A 17,757-nucleotide genomic window follows, 5' to 3' on the forward strand; every position below is an offset into this window, starting at 1 on the left:
TGATAACTTACAAATCGAGCTTGCTTTGCGAGGCATCCTCAGCAGATTTATTTTTCTTAGGTTTCGGTCGAGGAGCTTCCTCGTCAGTCTCTTTGGTGGTCGACTTCCTAGGAGCTTTGCCTCTTCCTTTCGCTGCCTCGGCTTCTTTACGTTGCTCGGCTGCGTCAGCCGCCCGTCGACGTTTATCGTCTCGTTGACGGAGGCGCGTGTCCCTGACCGGGGTTTCACATGCGTTTCGCAGGGCGAGACAGCCATGTTCGCTGCATGACTCGCAATTAGCACAGAAAATCAGTCTTCTTCTATTTGTCACGCACTCGAGGTGTTGTAGCTTCAGACGGTCTTTGTCCAGTCCGGACGTGAGCGATTGAATGAGATTGCGAGCCGCTTCCCCGGGCTGGAACACTATATTCACAGTTCCGCCAAAAGCCAGGTCCACCACTATGGACCAAAGCGATGAGCTATCTCTTCAACAGAATTTAGACACAATTGGACTTACTTGGTTCACCCTCAATCATCAGCTCCAAGTCCTTTCTAGCTGCAGGGCTGATCTTGGGCACGACGACCATGAGGAAAGGACACACGTCGCTATCGCATGTCTATACAGGTCATCATGTCGATGTTGAGCCGAAGGTACAGTCTTCCCATGATGCAGTGAACTCACTTGTACTTCGTCGATTTCGCTGAATCCGATTTCCCACCATTTGCCGCCTTGTCCAATGATCGGAGCACAAAGAGTCAGGCGCTGCTGTTGGACAAGCACATTTTGCGCCTTGAGTTTCTGACCCTGGAATAACCATGCCGAGGAGATGTCCGCTGTTGGTTGCGGGACAATGCGACGACCTATATCAGACGAAGGGATAGTCCCGTTCGGACGACTTATTCTATCTTTGAGGGTAGCTCTGGTTTTTGGTGGCTTATGTTGGTGTGAAATCCGTCAGCGGGGGCTGCATGTCATCGATACGATGCGGTCGACTCACTGGGTTTGGTGCCTTCGGCAGATTCCCGTCTTTGTCCTTCATCTGACGCAACTTTGGTTTTCTCGGATTATCCGTCCTATCCATCTGACGTTGCAGCATATCGATTTGACATTTCTCGGGTGATTCTCTCTGTCTCCTTTCAGACCTTGCGACCACATTTGCAGGTGTCTCGGTCTCGACCACTTGCACGTCTGAGTCATTATCGAAAACTCCGTCAGGATCCTTGACCTCGTCAGGTAGAAGATCCGATTCATTGCCGCGAGGCTTGATGGGACTGCTCCCACGGTGGTCCATCATTTTACCCTTGCCTTTGACTAGAGGATTCGGTTCGGGGGGCTCCTGAAGCTCGTAGGCGAATGACGACTGGCGATGCGATTGGAGTGGGTAATCTACTCTGGGATGCTGCAAATGTCCTATCGAAGCAGGTTTTACGGGGGAATGACTTCGAGCTTTGCCTCTTTCATACGTGATCTCGCCATGATCAGAGTCAGATTGGCTGTCCAGGGTATCTCTGACCCGATGTCTTCGCTGCTCGCTTGACCGCGGGGTCGATCGTAAGAGTTCAGACTGTCTGGAGGGGCCAGCATCGTTGGGAGTGGAGATATCGTTATATCCAATATGGATAGGGTTCATAGCTCGAGAACCAATTTTTACTCTTGCTTTGGCGTTGGAAGTGGGACCAAAAGACGCTTGAACCGACGAGGGTTGACTCGTAACGTGATCCAACTGCCTCCTCGAGGTGTTAATATTCTGTTTCCTTGTCCGGCTGTCAGAGATCGTATTTGTTCCTAGCCGGTATGGAGAGCCGTTGGCCGTTTCCTTCTTGAATTGCGCTGTTTGTTCCTGTCACCCGTAGCAGCATCAGCAGGAGGCAAAAGTAATCGTGAAACGCTCATCACATACGTTTTTTCTTCTCCACACTGCATCCATGTCGGCGTGAGGGAGGTTTGGGGTGGAATGCTCGTCACTGAGGGATCATGTCAGCTTGAACCCATATTGAGATAGAAGAGGGCTGCAATAGGATTCATTGAGCCACTGATGAACACACTCACGGTTCAGAATCCGCATCAATCGCTATGACACGATCAACCTCTCTACTCTTGCGTCCAGAGCGGCTATTCTCTGTGCCTGGTTTGGACGGGCCTGCAGGTAACGTTCTGGAGATGTAACCTTCCATGTTGGCATAACGAGAGCGAATCCAGAAAGAGAAGGCTGATGAGACCCAAAAGAAGGAGATGCCTATTCGGCAGCCTGACACCTCAGCGACTGTAGTAGACCTTTTGAGAGATGAGAGCTTACTCACGATCCGTATGCAGTCCACCTGATTGATCTATTAATTATAAGGCAGAGTGTACTGAAGTGTAGATATACTGCCTTGAGATCTCATGGGGGAAGCTATACTTGGAAGACCATGTGTACCGGGTCTCGTCAATCGTCTGAGTGTTTGCTGAAATATTGCGATCAGAAGAACGAGTTGACGTGTGTTCTGGTCAAGTGCAACTAGTTCATAAGCGACGCCTTAGACGTGTATAACCCCTCGCAAATGTTTCAGCTGATATGAATCTGCTGCAGTGATCTTCTCGCCGCTCAAGGTGTCCGGCTAGAGGTATGCTTCAAGCTGCTTGAAGTCTTGATGCGTTGGTGAGAAGAATGAGGAGGTTATAGTTGATCAAAGCTTAAGAGTACTGATGAGCAAAATCAAAGACAGCGCGAGACGACGACCGAGATAACTTTCACAAAGTGGAGGCAAACACCAGATTATCCAAAGTTACCTCTTCTTCCCTTCGATAACAATTTCTCCACATCTTCATACAACACGCTCAATGGCGGACACCACTGACGCTAGTGAGGCAGCTGCGCAACAATGGAGTTCCGCCCCAGCATATGACCTGAAAGCCAAGCCGACTGCGGTGGCGACTCTGGACGCAAAGGAACTTGACAGCGAAGTCGGAGGCAACTTCTGGCGATCTGCCAGGTGGTATGTTTGCCCATCGACCCCGTGCAGTGTATCTGGCAGCTTGGCTGACGAAAGCGTATTTCGGCTTGTAAAATACAAGGTGTATAGACGGTTCTGCTACCCTATCTACAACGGAAGATAGAGTGTTACGAATCCATACGTGAGTCCGTGGATTTCTAACGCCGAATTCGACTGTTCTTGTGATCAAGCTGATCATCTATCTGTCATAGGTTGAATGCAGAGTCCAATTTTCAGACCAAAGCTTTCGAGCAACCCGATGCTATTCACTCAACCGCATGGTATCCGTCCGCCTCGACCGCTACGCCAGAAACTCTCTGCTTCGTAGCTTCGATCCGCGATACGCCTATCCGGTTGATCGACGGGAACGACGGAAGAGTAAGTCAGCTACCATGAAGCTCTGAGGTGGGCGCATCAATCAGCTGACTTGCATGAACCAAATATGGTCCTGTAGATACGAGCGAGTTATCCTATAGTCGATCACAGGGAACGATTCGTAGCTCCGCATAGTCTAGCGTTCAACCCTACCGCAACCAAGTAAGCTGGGCCCGCCTCGCAATGTGCAGTACAGTCTTCTCTGATAGAGGAAGCTGATGCCGAGGAGAATATAGGTTGTACTGCGGCCATGAGAATGCTATTGAGGTCTTTGATATTGCTTCACCCGGATACGATCAAGGTGAAAGGCTCAAGTTGGTCTACGCTAAGAAGGAGAAAGGCGGGCAGAGAGGTAAGCCGAGATACTACACATCATATAGCAGCCCTTCATCCGAGATGTGTGTCAGTAGGCTGACTTCAATGGCAAATAGGCATAATCTCAGCTTTATCGTTCTGCCCCGACTACTCAGGTACTTATGCAGCGGGAAGCTTTTCAGGTAACGGGTCTGTCGCCCTGTACTCTGAAGATACAGGCTCGACACCCCTGGCTCACGTTGAAGGCCTAGTTGGCGGGGGTGTTACGCAGGTAGGGTCACCCAGATCTATAGAGCACGGAATCGCGTCACTGACAGAGCGATATCTGCCAGATCGGGTGGCATCCTTTGAATCCGACAACGATGTTCATCTCATCCCGTCGATCGAGGGCAATCCAGATATACGATACCCGAGACTGGACATCACCCTTATCGTCCTTTCCAAGGGACGCGTCTACCAATCAGAGAATTGCCTTTGATGTGGATCCATGGGGAAGATGGTTAGCCTCAGGTGACGAGGTGAGACGATACTTTATCATGCTCATCCCACGTTACGCCACGCAACGCAACGCAATGCAATGCTGAATCATGCTTTGGGTGGGTATAGCATGGTGCGATCAAAATATGGGATCTGGCAACTATGGATACTCAGCCGATCTTTGAAGAACAGCTTCATCAAGGTATGTCAACCGTGTGCTCTTCTTTGTGTGACTTGGCTGACAGATTTGACTAGATGCGGTTGGATCGGTACAACTACACCCTTTCCAACCTTTATTGCTTACTTGCTCGGGATCCAGGCGACATTTGCAAGATGGACTGAGTTACGAGGAGGACCAAAGCAGCTCGGACGAGTCCGCCGACGGCGATACCGATGAGACAAGTAGCTCGGAAGACGAAGATCAAACGTACTCCCGCCAATCGACCACACGACCCGCATCGCGGGATACAAGCTTGCGAATATGGTCGATGCGCCCAGAGGGAAACGCCCAAGACCCATCAACGGATGGAGCGGAAGCATGATCTTCGCGGCGAAGCTGAATGGCTTCACATGGTAACATGGCATCATCTACTCGTAGAGTATATAAAACATGACTGCCAGCCCCAGGGCACCGAAAGCCATCAGAATCGCGCTGAACCAAATCAAGGTATCTCCCAGATCATTATGGAGTCGCCCATCTTCAGCGCATCCCTACTAGCGACCTCCAGCTCTTTTCCTAGAGTCTCCAAACTGAATTTCTCCTCTACTCTCCTGCGGGCGGACTGAGAGATCTTGGTTCGATCGTCTTCGGTCAAGTTTAATAACGATAAAATGGCTTGGGCCCATTCTTCCTCGTTTGGCGATCTCAGATATCCCGTTCCACCATCTGGAGAGGCAGCAAGATCGATGATGGTTTCTGTAGGTCCACCGGAGTTTACAGCTATCACCGGAACCCCGCAAGACATCGCTTCTAGAGGGACGATCCCGAAATGTTCGTTCGACGGCGTATAGAGCAATCCGCGGGTATTGGGCGATGTCAGAAAGTGAGATTTTTGGGCATTGGAGAAATTCAGGATGAATAGGATTTGGGTATTCTCGAGCGGTGCTTCGGACATCGAAGAGGATGTGATGGTATGATGTCGAAGATGGCATTCGCCGCATAATTTCTGTAAATCCGATAGAGTCTGCACGTTGTCGAGTTCATCTTTATCGTATCCACCTATATGGATGAGACACATGCATCAGCTTGGGACAAAGAAAGATTATTACGGCAGAGGCGGAGAAATGAGACTCACCGCCAAGGACTAATCTCAGATTATCGAATTCGTCATCCGGTATCAGAGCGTCGTCTCTCAGCTTGGCGAATGCTTTGATGGCTAGGGCGGCGTTCTTCTTGGCTTCAAATCGGTTGAAAGAGATGAACGTCGGTCGATCACTGGAAAATGAAACCGATTGCGATTGTCAGTGGCCCACAGTACACATCTTGGGAAATGCGGATTGCTACAGCAGGAGCTTACGATTGAATCAATTCGACCTCTGGCTCAGCCTTTGCTTTTCCTTTGCCCTTTTTCACGGTGGCCGAAGGTCGATAAGCGTCTACATCTATGCACGGGTAAACTACCCTCGGAGGTCGTTGCGCCAAAGAAGGAAATACTCTTGCGTAGACTTCGGACGTGAATTTCGAATTGGAAAGAACGATATCTGATTGACCTATTGGGAAACATTTCTAACTTATTAGCTCTCCTGTTCTCCCTTTGACGGTAGATCATACCAAAATTGCCTCGGCGAGCAGCTGATATTGGTACAGTCGATTATTGCTGATCGATGACAATTGTATGCTCACCAGTAGTGAATTCTTCTAATTTGTCAATAGGCCACCTATACACCCTCTTCATTAATCCGACTTTCTTCCGTATGATCTTCTCTTGTCCTTGTTGAGCATCGAGATTTATCGTCCATCCTCCACTTAAGAGTTTATCAGGGAAATGGCAGTAAAACACCACCCTCGTGCCCGTTAAGAGCCTGATGAATGGGATAGAGACTGATTGTTGATCCACTATGAATATGTCGAACGGTTTCAGGGGAGATAAAGGGTTGAAAAAGACTGCTGGTTCGGGCCACAGTATCGACATCACCAGCAGGAACGCGAGGAGGAGTGAACGGAGTATTGAGAATATGATGGTGAGCGGGAAGGCTTTTGTGAGTGTCCGAGGGATCGAAGAGCCCAACACATGTACTTTGAGGGTACCTGCAGATGGTTACACGGATCATCAGTCATCAGATATCACACTCGACACTTCAGTCCATTTTTCAGAGCTTGGACACTTGATAACGGTGCAACTTACCATCTCGGGTTTCCTCGAAGCATCTCTTCGGATCATGTCTCGAAGTAAACATGACGACCTCGTGCCCAAGATTCTGCAGTGATATAGCAGCATCGACCACCAATCGTTCGGCACCACCTATAAGTCATGCTTCTCATCAGCTGTGTCGTTAAGTCCGAGCTGAGTGAAAGGGTCAACAGCTCACCAATTCCTAAGTCAGGATGTATGAAGCCTATTCTCAGCTTCTCAAGCTGCTTGAGCGGAGGTGGCATCGCGTGCTCTCTGCTACCGCGATCGCTGAGATCGCAGATGTTCTACCTTGTTTGATGATGCAGATTGCTTTTGTTGAAATTGAAACTGGCCGCATCCCATATCGTTCGGCTCGGTTATACGAAGGTTGAATACTCAAACGTCATCTCGCTTTCATGTGGGATGCTTTTTTAAGTTTGACATTGGATCTTTTGGATTGACCTCCATCCGAGATGTTCACGATTCATCAGGTTGACATTTGGTATTCCTCTAGTTCATCATTGCCCTTGCGCAAACTTGAGGTCATCTCAGGCAAGATGGCAGCTGCTACAACTGCTCTTCCCAGCTCATCGAAATCACATCCACCAATAACGATCCTCAAGAGAGCACGAGCCGATGTACCGTTATCTCAGAATAAGTTTTCGAAGAAGACTGCTAGAGGGAAGGTTTTGAATAGTGAGTCTTATTTGATGTCCACTTGATTACGCGACAATGGAGGCTTCTTACTGATGCTGAACGCAACTGTAGTCCTTCGAGAACGATATCTGCGAGATGATATACCGTGTGGAGTTGAAGGTTGTCAAGTCTGTATAGATTATCCAGGCTACCGATCGGTATTACCTCTGAAAGGGTATACGGACCATACCAAGTATGGACAAGGTCAAGGACATTGGCTTGTCATCGATACGAACATTGTCTTACACCAAGTAAGTACATAGCAATCACTCAGGGTCACCCTGGCTGATCTTGGTCACACCCTCGTCCAGATCGATCTTCTGACTGCTTTACCGATCTCATTGCCGCTAATCATCCCTTCCACGACGATCCGGGAGACTCGACATAGATCTTTGCCGCTATACAACCGTCTACAACAACTCATACAGGACGAAGATAGGTTGATATGGGTTTGGTGGAATGAAGAGGCCCGAGAGACAGCTACGTTGCCCAAAGAAGTCGAGGAGGGTCGAGAGAAAGAAAGTATAAATGATAAGAATGATCGAGGTCAGCTTTTTCGATACCTTGCGAAGTGTATTTGTAGCTGATGCGATGCGCTCGTAGCCATCCGACAAGTATTACATTTCTACCCCGAACATCTGTCAGCTGCGTTATCGAAATCAATGAAACCACCGAAATTGATCCTGCTCACGGACGATAGGCGGAACAGGGAGATTGCCGATGGAGAGGGCTTACTAGCTGTCTCCGCTAGGGACTACGTGGATGGTCTGATCGGCGAAGAGAGGGCGAGGCTAGTCGACCTGGTTGTTGGTGGTGTGGATGAAGTCTCGGCTGGAGAGAAGAAGGGCAAGAGGATTTATCAGGATGTAAGTGACTACCCCTTGTTTGATCAGCCTGAACCGCTCGCTTATTATGTATGCCCTCATAGTATCTGCCTCAAGATACATTGCTTGCTGGTGTCAAGACTGGAAGATATCACCAGGGCCACTTCAATGCCAATCAGTATAACTACCTTGAGGTAAGCTGTCGGTCGACCCCAAAAAGTCCACGCTAGCGAGCTGACAAAGTATTCTGTGGACGATAGGGTACTGTCAATATCCCTGGCCTGAACAAGCCGGTCCTACTGGTCGGCAGAGAAGCTATGAATCGTTCTGTCAATGGCGACGTCGTAGTGGTGGAGATTCTACCTGAGTCGGAATGGAAAGCGCCCGGATCCGAAGTCGTTGATCAAGATGGTGAGCTGCCCCAGTGAACGCTTCAAACACTAGCAGCTGACGAAGTATGTAGTGGCTCTTCGAGATGATGATGCCGATGACGATGAGTCGCCTGGACTAGCCGAGAGAGAACGAGCCAAGGCAAAGGAAGATATAATGGACGTCGATGAAGAGACAAAGCGAAAGCCCAAGAATATATTGCCAACAGGTAAAGTCGTTGGAATAGTCAAGAGGAATTGGCGAGCGTGAGTCAGCTACCAGATTTTCAAGGAATGCCCCAAAGCTGAAGAAACGCTTGCGTAGATATGTATGCCATCTCGATCGATCATCGCTGTCTGATGCAGCTCTCACATCATCATCCCAACAAACCGTTTTCGCAACTCCACTGTCAACGTCACTACCAAGAATCAGGCTTCGTACTAGACAAGCACCTCAGCTCCTTGATCAGAAAATCTTGGTGACTATCGATTCATGGTCGATCAACTCGCGTTATCCCGATGGGCACTTTGTCCGGTCATTAGGAAAAGTAGAATCCAAAGAAGCCGAACAAGAAAGTTTGTTGTTGGAGTACGAAGTGCCGTACAGACCCTTTGGAAGGGCTATACTGAATTGTCTTCCCGAAGAGGGAGATAAGTGGAAAGTACCTGTCAAGACGGCGGAGAGCTTGGAATGGAGAGACAGGGAGGATCTAAGGGATTTAATCGTTTGCAGTATCGATCCTCCTGGTACGTCAGCTGTTCAAATTTGTATCCATGCCTCATGTTGTGCGCCAGCTGATGATTTCGACCAAAAAGGATGTCAAGATATAGATGATGCATTACACGCGAGAAGATTACCCAATGGCAATATCGAGGCTGGTGTTCGTGAGTAGCCATTCCATTCTCAGCACCTTTTTTCAATAGGTCACTGCTGATTCGTTGGATCGATGCTATGCAGACATCGCCGATGTATCGCATTTCGTACATCCTGATAACCCCATGGATTCCGAAGCTGCCTCGCGAGGAACGACTGTGTACCTGGTCGACAAGCGTATAGACATGTTGCCTTCCCTTCTCGGTACCAACCTGTGCTCCTTGAGGCCATTCGTGGAACGACTGGCTTTCTCCGTCATCTGGGTAAGCTGTCGAAGATCCCGCTGTTGCGATTTCAGCTGACATGGTGGAGATAGGAAATGAACGAACAAGCTGAAATTGTTAAAGTGCGATTCGCAAAATCGGTGATCGCCTCGAAAGAAGCCTTCACCTACGAGGCTGCCCAATTGCGGAAGGACGACAAGTGAGGTTTTGAGAACCGTGTGTCACTTCTATGTCTTCAAGCTGACATATGTCGATTCCGCAGATCGCTTAATGATCCGCTTACTCAGTCCATTCGACTTCTGAATACCCTCGCGATCAAACTGAAAGAAGGGCGTTTGAAAGCAGGTGCTCTTTCACTTTCTTCTCCTGAGCTCAAGATTCACCTGAACTCGTCGGAAAGTACCGAACCCATCGATGTCGAGCAAAAGCAGCAAAGAGAAACCAACAGTCTGGTGGAGGAGTTCATGTTGTTGGCAAATATCAGTGTCGCAGCTAAGATACAGGAAACATTCCCTGCTACTGCGGTCTTGAGGTGAGCTTACCCAAACTGTGCAAATTACGTTCGAGGGATAGCTCAATTGACATCGATGATTCTGTTCAGACGACATTGTCCGCCGCCCAAAACCAACTTTGAGGCACTACAAGATATCTTGCAAAAGAGGAAGAACATGACTCTTGATGTATCTAGTTCTGGTGCTTTAGCGAAATCTCTTGACGCTTGCGTGGTGCGTCCCTCCCTCTTTTTCTCGCTTTCCTCCTTCTGTTTTATGTTATTGCTAAATTGGCTATCGGTTCTGATTGTTAGGATCCAAAAGAACCTGAATTCAACACGTTGGTCAGAATCATGGCGACTCGATGTATGCTTTCCGCGGAATACTTCTGCTCGGGAAGTGTGTCCAAGGAGACATACGGGCATTACGGTCTTGCCAGTCCCATATATACCCATTTCACCGTGAGTCAAGAATGGTCGGGAAAGACACTCAAAACAATAATTGATCTTTGGTGTATCTCCTGATGTCGTCTTGCTTGTATAGTCGCCGATCAGACGATACGCGGATGTGTTAGCCCATAGACAACTCGCAGCGGCGATAAATTACACCCCGCTTCACCCGTCATTGCAATCTAAATCGCACGTGGAGAAAACGTTAAGCGTAGTGAATAAGCGACACAGACTTGCTCAGATGGCTGGAAGAGCGAGTGTAGAGTTCTATGTTGGTCTAGCGCTGAAATCGCGAGGCGAGAAGACGGGTCAAGTAGGTGGCAAGAGTAGTAGAGAAGAGGCGTTTGTGATCAGGACTTTCAAGAATGGATTAGCTGTTTTCGTCTCTAAGTGGGTATTTCCTTTATTTTTTTTTCCTTCACCTCACTCCATTCAACTCGCCTAGAATGGCCTGTCATGGGATGGCTTGGCAAAAGATAGACGTTCATAAAGCTAATGACACCATTGACACGATAGACTCGGCTTGGAAGGATTAATAACGTTCCAAAAGGATACACATACTTTCGATCCTGATAATTACACGATCAACGTCCCTGCCCCTTCCGGCACCGGCACCGCCAATGGCATTGGACAGATGATTGGAATTTCGGTATTTGATAAGATCACGGTGGATATCAGTATTGAGAAGAACCAAAATACCCAACGCGGTAAAGTCAAGGTGAGTCTCATTTTGTGCTTGTGCTTGTGCGACACAAACTTGTCTTGCTCCGAGGTATTTTGTGAGTATGATCGATAGTTTGCTGATGCTCAAATTGGGACATTCGGGATTGTAGATGGTCATGGTCGGACCGGTCAACTCCGAGAATCTGTAACAGACACAGTACCAAGATTACTCATACATGAACATGCATTCACCTTGACGTTTCAACGTTTCTCACCTTGAGCTTGGACCACCATCACGTCACCACGGGTCCCCAGCTCAACTTATATAAATACCAAATGTCCGATCAAAATCACTCAACGTCCTTTTCACTTGTTTTTACCGCAGCAAGTTGAACAAAAACATGGATATTGGGATGTTGGGATGTTGGACTAATTTCTACACTAACTTCATTCCCCACTTACTTGGGTAAGGGTCTCCCACGATACATTATTACCTGACAATACTGACTAACGCATACCCCTCATCAGTGCTAATTCCATCCAACCCTGCATCGCATTGACGTCTGATGACTGCAAAAGGAGGTTATTACGCAGAAGCCGAAATCGGATTCAAAATGAGGTTGAATTAGGGTTCCACCGATACTGCACACTACACACAAACAACAACAGCACGATCAAAATCAGATCAAATGAAATCAAACAAAATAGTCGGGTACCGTTGACTGATGTAGTCATCGTACATTGATTCCAAAAGGAAGGGAGGGAAGAGGAAAGTTGAACAGATCGATTGGTCGTTGAAAGATCGTCTTGAACGTGCTTTTTCGTGCTTCTCTTAGTCGACTTTGGGCGTTGCTTCACTTATTTCTGCACTGGAACTCTAACTGGCCTTTCAGATCTTTCACTTGGCTTGACTTGGTCTAACGTGTATCGCCTTGTATGAACGGCAAATTGGATATTCGGGAGGATCGAAAATACAGATCAAGACGAGGATGATCTGTTGAACGATAATTCATATAAATATACGATATATGATCAACGACAATCACTAATCGACAAACGATAAATAGACGAAACGGATACGAACGATATACGGGTACCACGATCTCGGTCTCACAGATACAGATAAACATTCGTATATCATGATCAATCAGATCAGTATCTTGACGATGCGACTACATCTCCTAATCTCACTTATAATCCTCTGTATATCTCACACTATAGACGCATCTCCGACATACACAAACCGAGGATCAGCCCCCAGATTACGCACGACCATACCGATCAGTACGAGGGGTAAAGTCGGGGAGAAGAGGCAGGATCAGAATGGGTTTTCATGGGGCCATGATCCGATGCGAGGCGTGAATATTGGTGGGTGGTGAGTTACGCACATTTCCAGATTCAAGTCGCAGCGCTTCCTTAGTGTCAGTGAGATCGGCCGGAAGATGCTTGCCAAGGCGGTGTGTGTGATGTGCGAGGATCCAAGGATGAAGTACTGATTTCCGTTGATTTTGTGGGATGCGATGTTCAATGGCTCAGGTTGGTACTCGAAGTAAGTGTTGACTAATTATAATCCGACCTTTCGCTCCCTGTCTTGTCCACCAAATATACGATCTATCGGTATCGAGAACAGTCTCCGGAGTCTGTATGAACATTTAGCATAGATTGTACTGAACTGACTTCTCCTGCCCGAAACAAAGCCGTGGATCACCCCTTCGCTATTTCGCGATAAGCCCGAATGGGTAGTTGACGAGTGGACGTACGGAGTGTATATGGGATATCAGAATGACACGATGGGAGAAATTAGACAGCATTGGAATACATGGTTCCAATATGCAGAGCTGAAGGAGTGAGTTGGTCCATCGATGAAATCCAACACGAGTCCCGCTGCTCTGCTACCCTTATTTCAGCTGTGACATCCCTCGAAGTGAAAAAAGTAGGGAGATGCTGATGTCATTGCGATTTTGGCGTTGGCTCGAGGTAGTATCGCTGCTGTCGGCTTGAACACTGTACGGATACAAATTGGATGTAAGTCATGACACCACTTTTGGCTGATTGTGCGCCCACGCTCACCTGTCGTGAGCTAGACTGGTCTATTATTCCACTAGATTATGGCGAACCCTATCTAGTTGGTGAGTCGCTCTCAATCTTTATGTGTGCATTCCAATTTTAGCATCTTCTTCGGGTTAATTGTTTGTCGGGATAAGGCGCATACGATTATCTGAAAATGGCAGTCACTTGGGCTTCAAGTCTGGGTTTGAAGGTTAGTCGAATCCAGTATCATCAACCATCAACCCTGACATCTGCCTTTGGATTCTGATAATAATTTCATTTCGTTGCCGCACTCAGGTCATGATAGATCTCCACGGTGCGCCTGGCGGTCAGAACTCATGGGACAATTCGGGCATTCGAGGTGTCAGAGAATTCTTTTATAACGACACCAACATCTCTCGAACCCTCAACGCCATCTCTATACTGACTTCGGAATTCACGAAACCCGAGTACGGCAATACTGTCATCGCGATTGAAGTCCTTAATGAACCATTCCCCCAGAATCCGAACGAGGTGAATATACTCAAAAGCTTTTATCAGGCTTCGTATGACAGTATTAGGAATATAGCGAATACGAGGGGTAATAGGATCACGGTGGCTCTGGACCAGGCGTATCAGGGTTTAGAGGTCTGGGAGGGGTTCATGATGGATCCTGATTATTGGGATGTAGCTATGGATACGGTGAGTGATTGGAAAGCAATATGCCGGTCATCAGACCGATACTGTAAAGATTGATGAGCAATACGAAGCCTGGCGAAGGATGTTTGGGAATATTGGAAGCTTACAAGTCAAATGAACTATGTTGCATTCTCTGTAGCATATCTACTCGATGTAAGTGATATAGCCCTGAGGCAGATTCGCCAATAGCCAGAGCACGGGAATGTTAAGTTCGCTCGTATTGTTGACTCATCAAACCATGATACTAGGTTCGACCTCAATCTCCTGGCGATGGGATACAACGCCAACCTGAACTGGTATTGCAGCCAAGTCGACTATTTGAGACAATCAAATAATATTCATTGGACGATAGTTGGCGAATTCACGCGTTAGTACGATCTTCCGCAATTCACACGTAACCAGCATCGGTAGCATGTTGATAAGGATTGGGCGGGTGTCGCAGCGGCAAATACAGATTGTGCATTCTGGCTGAATGGTAGAGGTCGAGGAGCGAGGTACGACAACACATTGAATACCTCTGAACCGTAAGTCGCTTTATCCAGACATCCATCCGGACAGTATCACCCAATCCCAGGCGAATGAACGGTGATCTGGAGATGGACTGACTTGACTTGTCTTGCCTCGTCTGACGTATCGATTGGATAGATTGCAATTCCCAGGAGATTGTAGCGCGAAAACTGGTTCGGACCCGTCTAAGTTTTCGGCGGAATACGTCGATTACCTAGCGCGGAGTTTTGAGATTCAGACTTGGGTATATGAGCAAGCTGTAAGTAGCAAGGGAGTTGATCAGAATACGAGCTTTATTCGAAATCGTTCAGCTTCATGCTCGCCATCGACATCCAGTACTGCAGATGGTAAATGGTATTTGCAGCTGACGAGTCATGTTGGACGATAGTCGGGATACGTGGTCTGGTGTTGGAAGACAGAACAAGCGGCCGATTGGTCGATGCAAACAGGTATCACATATGGTGAGGCCTTCCTACCGATCGGATTGATCCTCAAGTTTTCTTCATCTCCTGATTCTGACTTGATCAACTTGATCGCTTTGGTCAATAGGATGGATCCCGAATCCGATAACCGCCAAACCGCATGGGTGAGTCCCAACGAATCTTACTTATAATCGCCTTCCGACATGTACTGCGTCAGCATACATAACAAGACCCGGGCTAAATCTGATGCTTTCCCAGCACCCCTTGTGGTCATCGTGATTTCTCCACTTCGAACTCTACCTCGAGTTCGATCTCGACTGCGAATTCCCCAAATGGCCTGACCAGAACTTTATCGTATATATTGGTTCTTGTAATCTTCGCCAGGAGCATTCTGATCTTGTCCGATACATAATGCATGATGAGTTGTAATGCGGTATTGACTTTTTCATGTTGCTGGAAATTGATACAACGGAGTGTGGAAAAGGTAATGGTCCATTCGTGTTCTCAGTGCGATAAATCCGGATTTCCAAATGCAAAGAGTCTTTGGTAGTTGTGCAGACTAGTCAGAATACATCGGTATGCGCGTAGGATCGAGTCGTGTTGTATTCGAAATTCGAGCTGGGGCATCGTGATCATGATTTCGACTTTGAAGGCAGAGGCGCTATTCAAGGTGATTGCGATGATGCTGATGATGAAGACGATGATGGTGCTGAAGAAGGTTTATCCGCTATACGTAGAGAATGAGGAGCGATTTCACCATTCTCGATCTTCTCCAACTCCCTCATGATTTCCGATTCCCTTACTCGGCGTCGGATCTGCTCGCGCCGCGTCTTACCGTGGATGGCAGCTTCGTATCGAGCCTGAGCCAATGCGTGCGAAGCGCTAGAAAATCCAAATTCGAAATCCATCAGCTCATCCGTCCATCCTCCTTATTGTGATTTAAATTGTGACGCAGTCGATCATTGTACGACGGGACCGATAAGCGGGTGGATTCCACATACTCTGTATTTTGCCTATCTAGCAGATCTCGATGTGTCTCTGTTGCTGTACCTAATCTGTGATATTGGATCCAGCCGAACGCGCATCCCTGTTATACCAGCGCAAATATCAGAGAGGTGAGCATGATCCCCTTGTGCAATCAAGCCAAATCATATTGCTTTAAGCATTTGTATTTTGAGATGATTGTCGGACATCAGAAGTGAGGGTACAAAGCCAAAACTCAAAAAACAAGACTCACAACTATTCCCAGCACAGCCAAGAATCTGGGGTTCGACATATACCTCTCTTCCCCCGTCCCATTGAAGCTCGTCGAATGATCGAAATTCATAGTTTGATCATTGAACGCTCTCCATCCTCCCGAACCATCAAATCCGCCCCATGCACCTTTACCAGCATCTGAATCGCGATACCGCCGTCGTTCCCAGCCTGAGGTACCTCCTCGTGCGCGACGCATGATCTCTTCATGCATTCCCCAATCCCCTGCTGGGCGAGAACCGGACGAGGAGGGGATCTGAGATGAGATGCTCCATCCGTAGCCTGTTTTGAGGTATGCGGATCTCGAGGAAGGTGTAGAGAGGAGAGTGTAGGCTTTGTTCAGGATGGCGAAGTGATCAGGCGATGAAGAGGGGTGCGAAGAGTCGGGATGAAGTAAAAGGGCGAGTTTGTAATCTATGCAAGAGCGGCGCTCAGCATTCCGTTACAAACGTTTCCGCGTCAAAGTAGACAATCTAGTGATCGTGATCGAGCAGAATGCGGGGTGAAGGACTGACAGACTCACACCGCTGCTTGACTTCGGACTCGGTCGCACCCCGCTCAAGGGCCATAACCTCGAACGGATCTGGCATACCGCCCAATCTACCTTTTTCGGGGAATCGATATGTCTCCGCCAAAACATTGGATGAACCCCGTCCTTTACCTTTGCGAGGATCACTCTGATCTTCCGATGCAGGTGCAGCTTTACGACGAGTGTAAGAGTACTGTGCCGCTGCCGAGGATGATGGAGCTGATGATGCGTTACCCGAATCGAGGGAAGCTGTCTGCGCATATCGACGAGGTGTGTTGCCATAACAACAACATTGAGCTGAAGATCGACTAGTGGTCGGCACTAGCGTTACTTGATAGATCGTTCTGCGCGACGACATCTTGCCTCGCCGGTGTTGAACTTGAAGGATGCGCGTAGTACTTTAAGATTGGAGAAGCAGGTAAGGAAAGGTCAACTAGATTAGACAATCGATGGACAGACTTGACGATCGGTCGAATTCGGGTATAGAGACTAATTCGATTACGAATTCCACTAGCAATGTGTATGGGTCACTTTGTAATCCGACTGTAATACAGATTAGGATTGGATTGGTACGCGTCTATTTTGGATTGACCTCCACTTTGCTGGTCCACTCGTGACTCGTAGTTGACTGTGTTCATTGCGAGAGCCAAACAGATGAGTCACATCGCGACCCGGGGTCAATGATTGATCAAAGCCCTAACTTTCGATCAAGCTCGCTTTATCGGTCTTTCTTCATAAGACTCCCCAAGCTACCCTACTGTGTATAGCTCGTTGCTCCTTCTCGGGCGATACGCCTGCCAAACCGTCCTCTACCTTCTGAATCCTGTATCACCCCTATCTCCACTGAACCCTGCCCAACAGAAGTCAGCTTATCTCCCAGCGTGGCCTCATCGATCATGTTTGATAGTGACACCAGTACATCGGGACTATACAGGACTTCGAGCCTACCCCTCACTTCGATCGACCTCAACCCTCCTACGAAAAGGGGAGAAGGACTCGAGTATCTCGCAGGTTCAAATAAAAGCAGGAAAGCCAGAGCTCTCGGCATGGTCAAGAACATTGGAAGAGCTTTATCTCTTACCAAGCCCAAGTCAACTATCATGACAACGGAGAACCCAAGGAATTATACCAATCATCAACCGATTCGAGCATATCCAGGCACGAGACCCCAGCTGCTGAAAAATAAAACACGATTGGCCGGTCCAACGATGACCCCTTTGAAAGGCGACGTGGTGTCTGATCGAATTGCAAAGAAAAGTGAGTCACCTTTCAACGAT

General features: G+C 48.0%; 6 protein-coding genes across 6 annotated transcripts; 3 read left to right on the forward strand and 3 right to left on the reverse strand.

Annotated features, from left to right (window-relative positions):
• Positions 1–7: 7 nt before the first annotated feature.
• I303_101902 (uncharacterized protein) lies at positions 8–2,154 on the reverse strand (the record flags this gene model as incomplete). The annotated part of the gene is made up of 7 exons (XM_018405311.1): positions 8–260; positions 315–438; positions 497–596; positions 662–913; positions 978–1,820; positions 1,881–1,944; positions 2,030–2,154. 7 exons carry the CDS (start codon positions 2,152–2,154, stop codon positions 8–10), a joined length of 1,761 nt encoding a protein of 586 aa, XP_018265592.1.
• Positions 2,155–2,800: 646 nt separating this feature from the next.
• On the forward strand, positions 2,801–4,661 carry I303_101903 (uncharacterized protein; the record flags this gene model as incomplete). Its single annotated transcript, XM_018405310.1, has 9 exons — positions 2,801–2,955; positions 3,035–3,094; positions 3,165–3,330; positions 3,407–3,489; positions 3,564–3,679; positions 3,759–3,913; positions 3,975–4,160; positions 4,249–4,321; positions 4,375–4,661. The coding sequence occupies 9 exons, from the start codon at positions 2,801–2,803 to the stop codon at positions 4,659–4,661; spliced, it is 1,281 nt and encodes a 426-aa protein (XP_018265591.1).
• Positions 4,662–4,707: 46 nt separating this feature from the next.
• On the reverse strand, positions 4,708–6,715 carry I303_101904 (uncharacterized protein; the record flags this gene model as incomplete). Its single annotated transcript, XM_018405309.2, has 7 exons — positions 4,708–4,733; positions 4,835–5,338; positions 5,415–5,554; positions 5,637–5,829; positions 5,963–6,367; positions 6,465–6,581; positions 6,649–6,715. The coding sequence occupies 7 exons, from the start codon at positions 6,713–6,715 to the stop codon at positions 4,708–4,710; spliced, it is 1,452 nt and encodes a 483-aa protein (XP_018265590.2).
• A 294-nt stretch (positions 6,716–7,009) lies between these two features.
• Positions 7,010–11,250, forward strand: I303_101905 (uncharacterized protein; the record flags this gene model as incomplete). The annotated part of the gene is made up of 17 exons (XM_018405308.1): positions 7,010–7,148; positions 7,221–7,399; positions 7,460–7,694; positions 7,752–8,014; positions 8,077–8,166; positions 8,233–8,383; positions 8,436–8,607; positions 8,666–9,087; positions 9,157–9,225; positions 9,299–9,477; positions 9,531–9,637; positions 9,701–9,970; positions 10,040–10,163; positions 10,244–10,390; positions 10,473–10,768; positions 10,895–11,096; positions 11,212–11,250. 17 exons carry the CDS (start codon positions 7,010–7,012, stop codon positions 11,248–11,250), a joined length of 3,084 nt encoding a protein of 1,027 aa, XP_018265589.1.
• A 1,581-nt stretch (positions 11,251–12,831) lies between these two features.
• I303_101906 (uncharacterized protein) lies at positions 12,832–14,865 on the forward strand (the record flags this gene model as incomplete). Its single annotated transcript, XM_065968437.1, has 11 exons — positions 12,832–12,887; positions 13,023–13,066; positions 13,126–13,170; positions 13,246–13,301; positions 13,388–13,771; positions 13,908–13,921; positions 14,017–14,135; positions 14,211–14,292; positions 14,414–14,534; positions 14,664–14,736; positions 14,825–14,865. The coding sequence occupies 11 exons, from the start codon at positions 12,832–12,834 to the stop codon at positions 14,863–14,865; spliced, it is 1,035 nt and encodes a 344-aa protein (XP_065824509.1).
• Positions 14,866–15,362: 497 nt separating this feature from the next.
• Positions 15,363–16,838, reverse strand: I303_101907 (uncharacterized protein; the record flags this gene model as incomplete). The annotated part of the gene is made up of 4 exons (XM_018405306.1): positions 15,363–15,579; positions 15,699–15,784; positions 15,935–16,365; positions 16,475–16,838. The coding sequence occupies 4 exons, from the start codon at positions 16,836–16,838 to the stop codon at positions 15,363–15,365; spliced, it is 1,098 nt and encodes a 365-aa protein (XP_018265587.1).
• Positions 16,839–17,757: the final 919 nt, after the last annotated feature.

Source organism: Kwoniella dejecticola, chromosome 2, assembly GCF_000512565.2.
Source record: "Kwoniella dejecticola CBS 10117 chromosome 2, complete sequence".
In the NCBI taxonomy this organism is placed as follows: domain Eukaryota; kingdom Fungi; phylum Basidiomycota; class Tremellomycetes; order Tremellales; family Cryptococcaceae; genus Kwoniella; species Kwoniella dejecticola.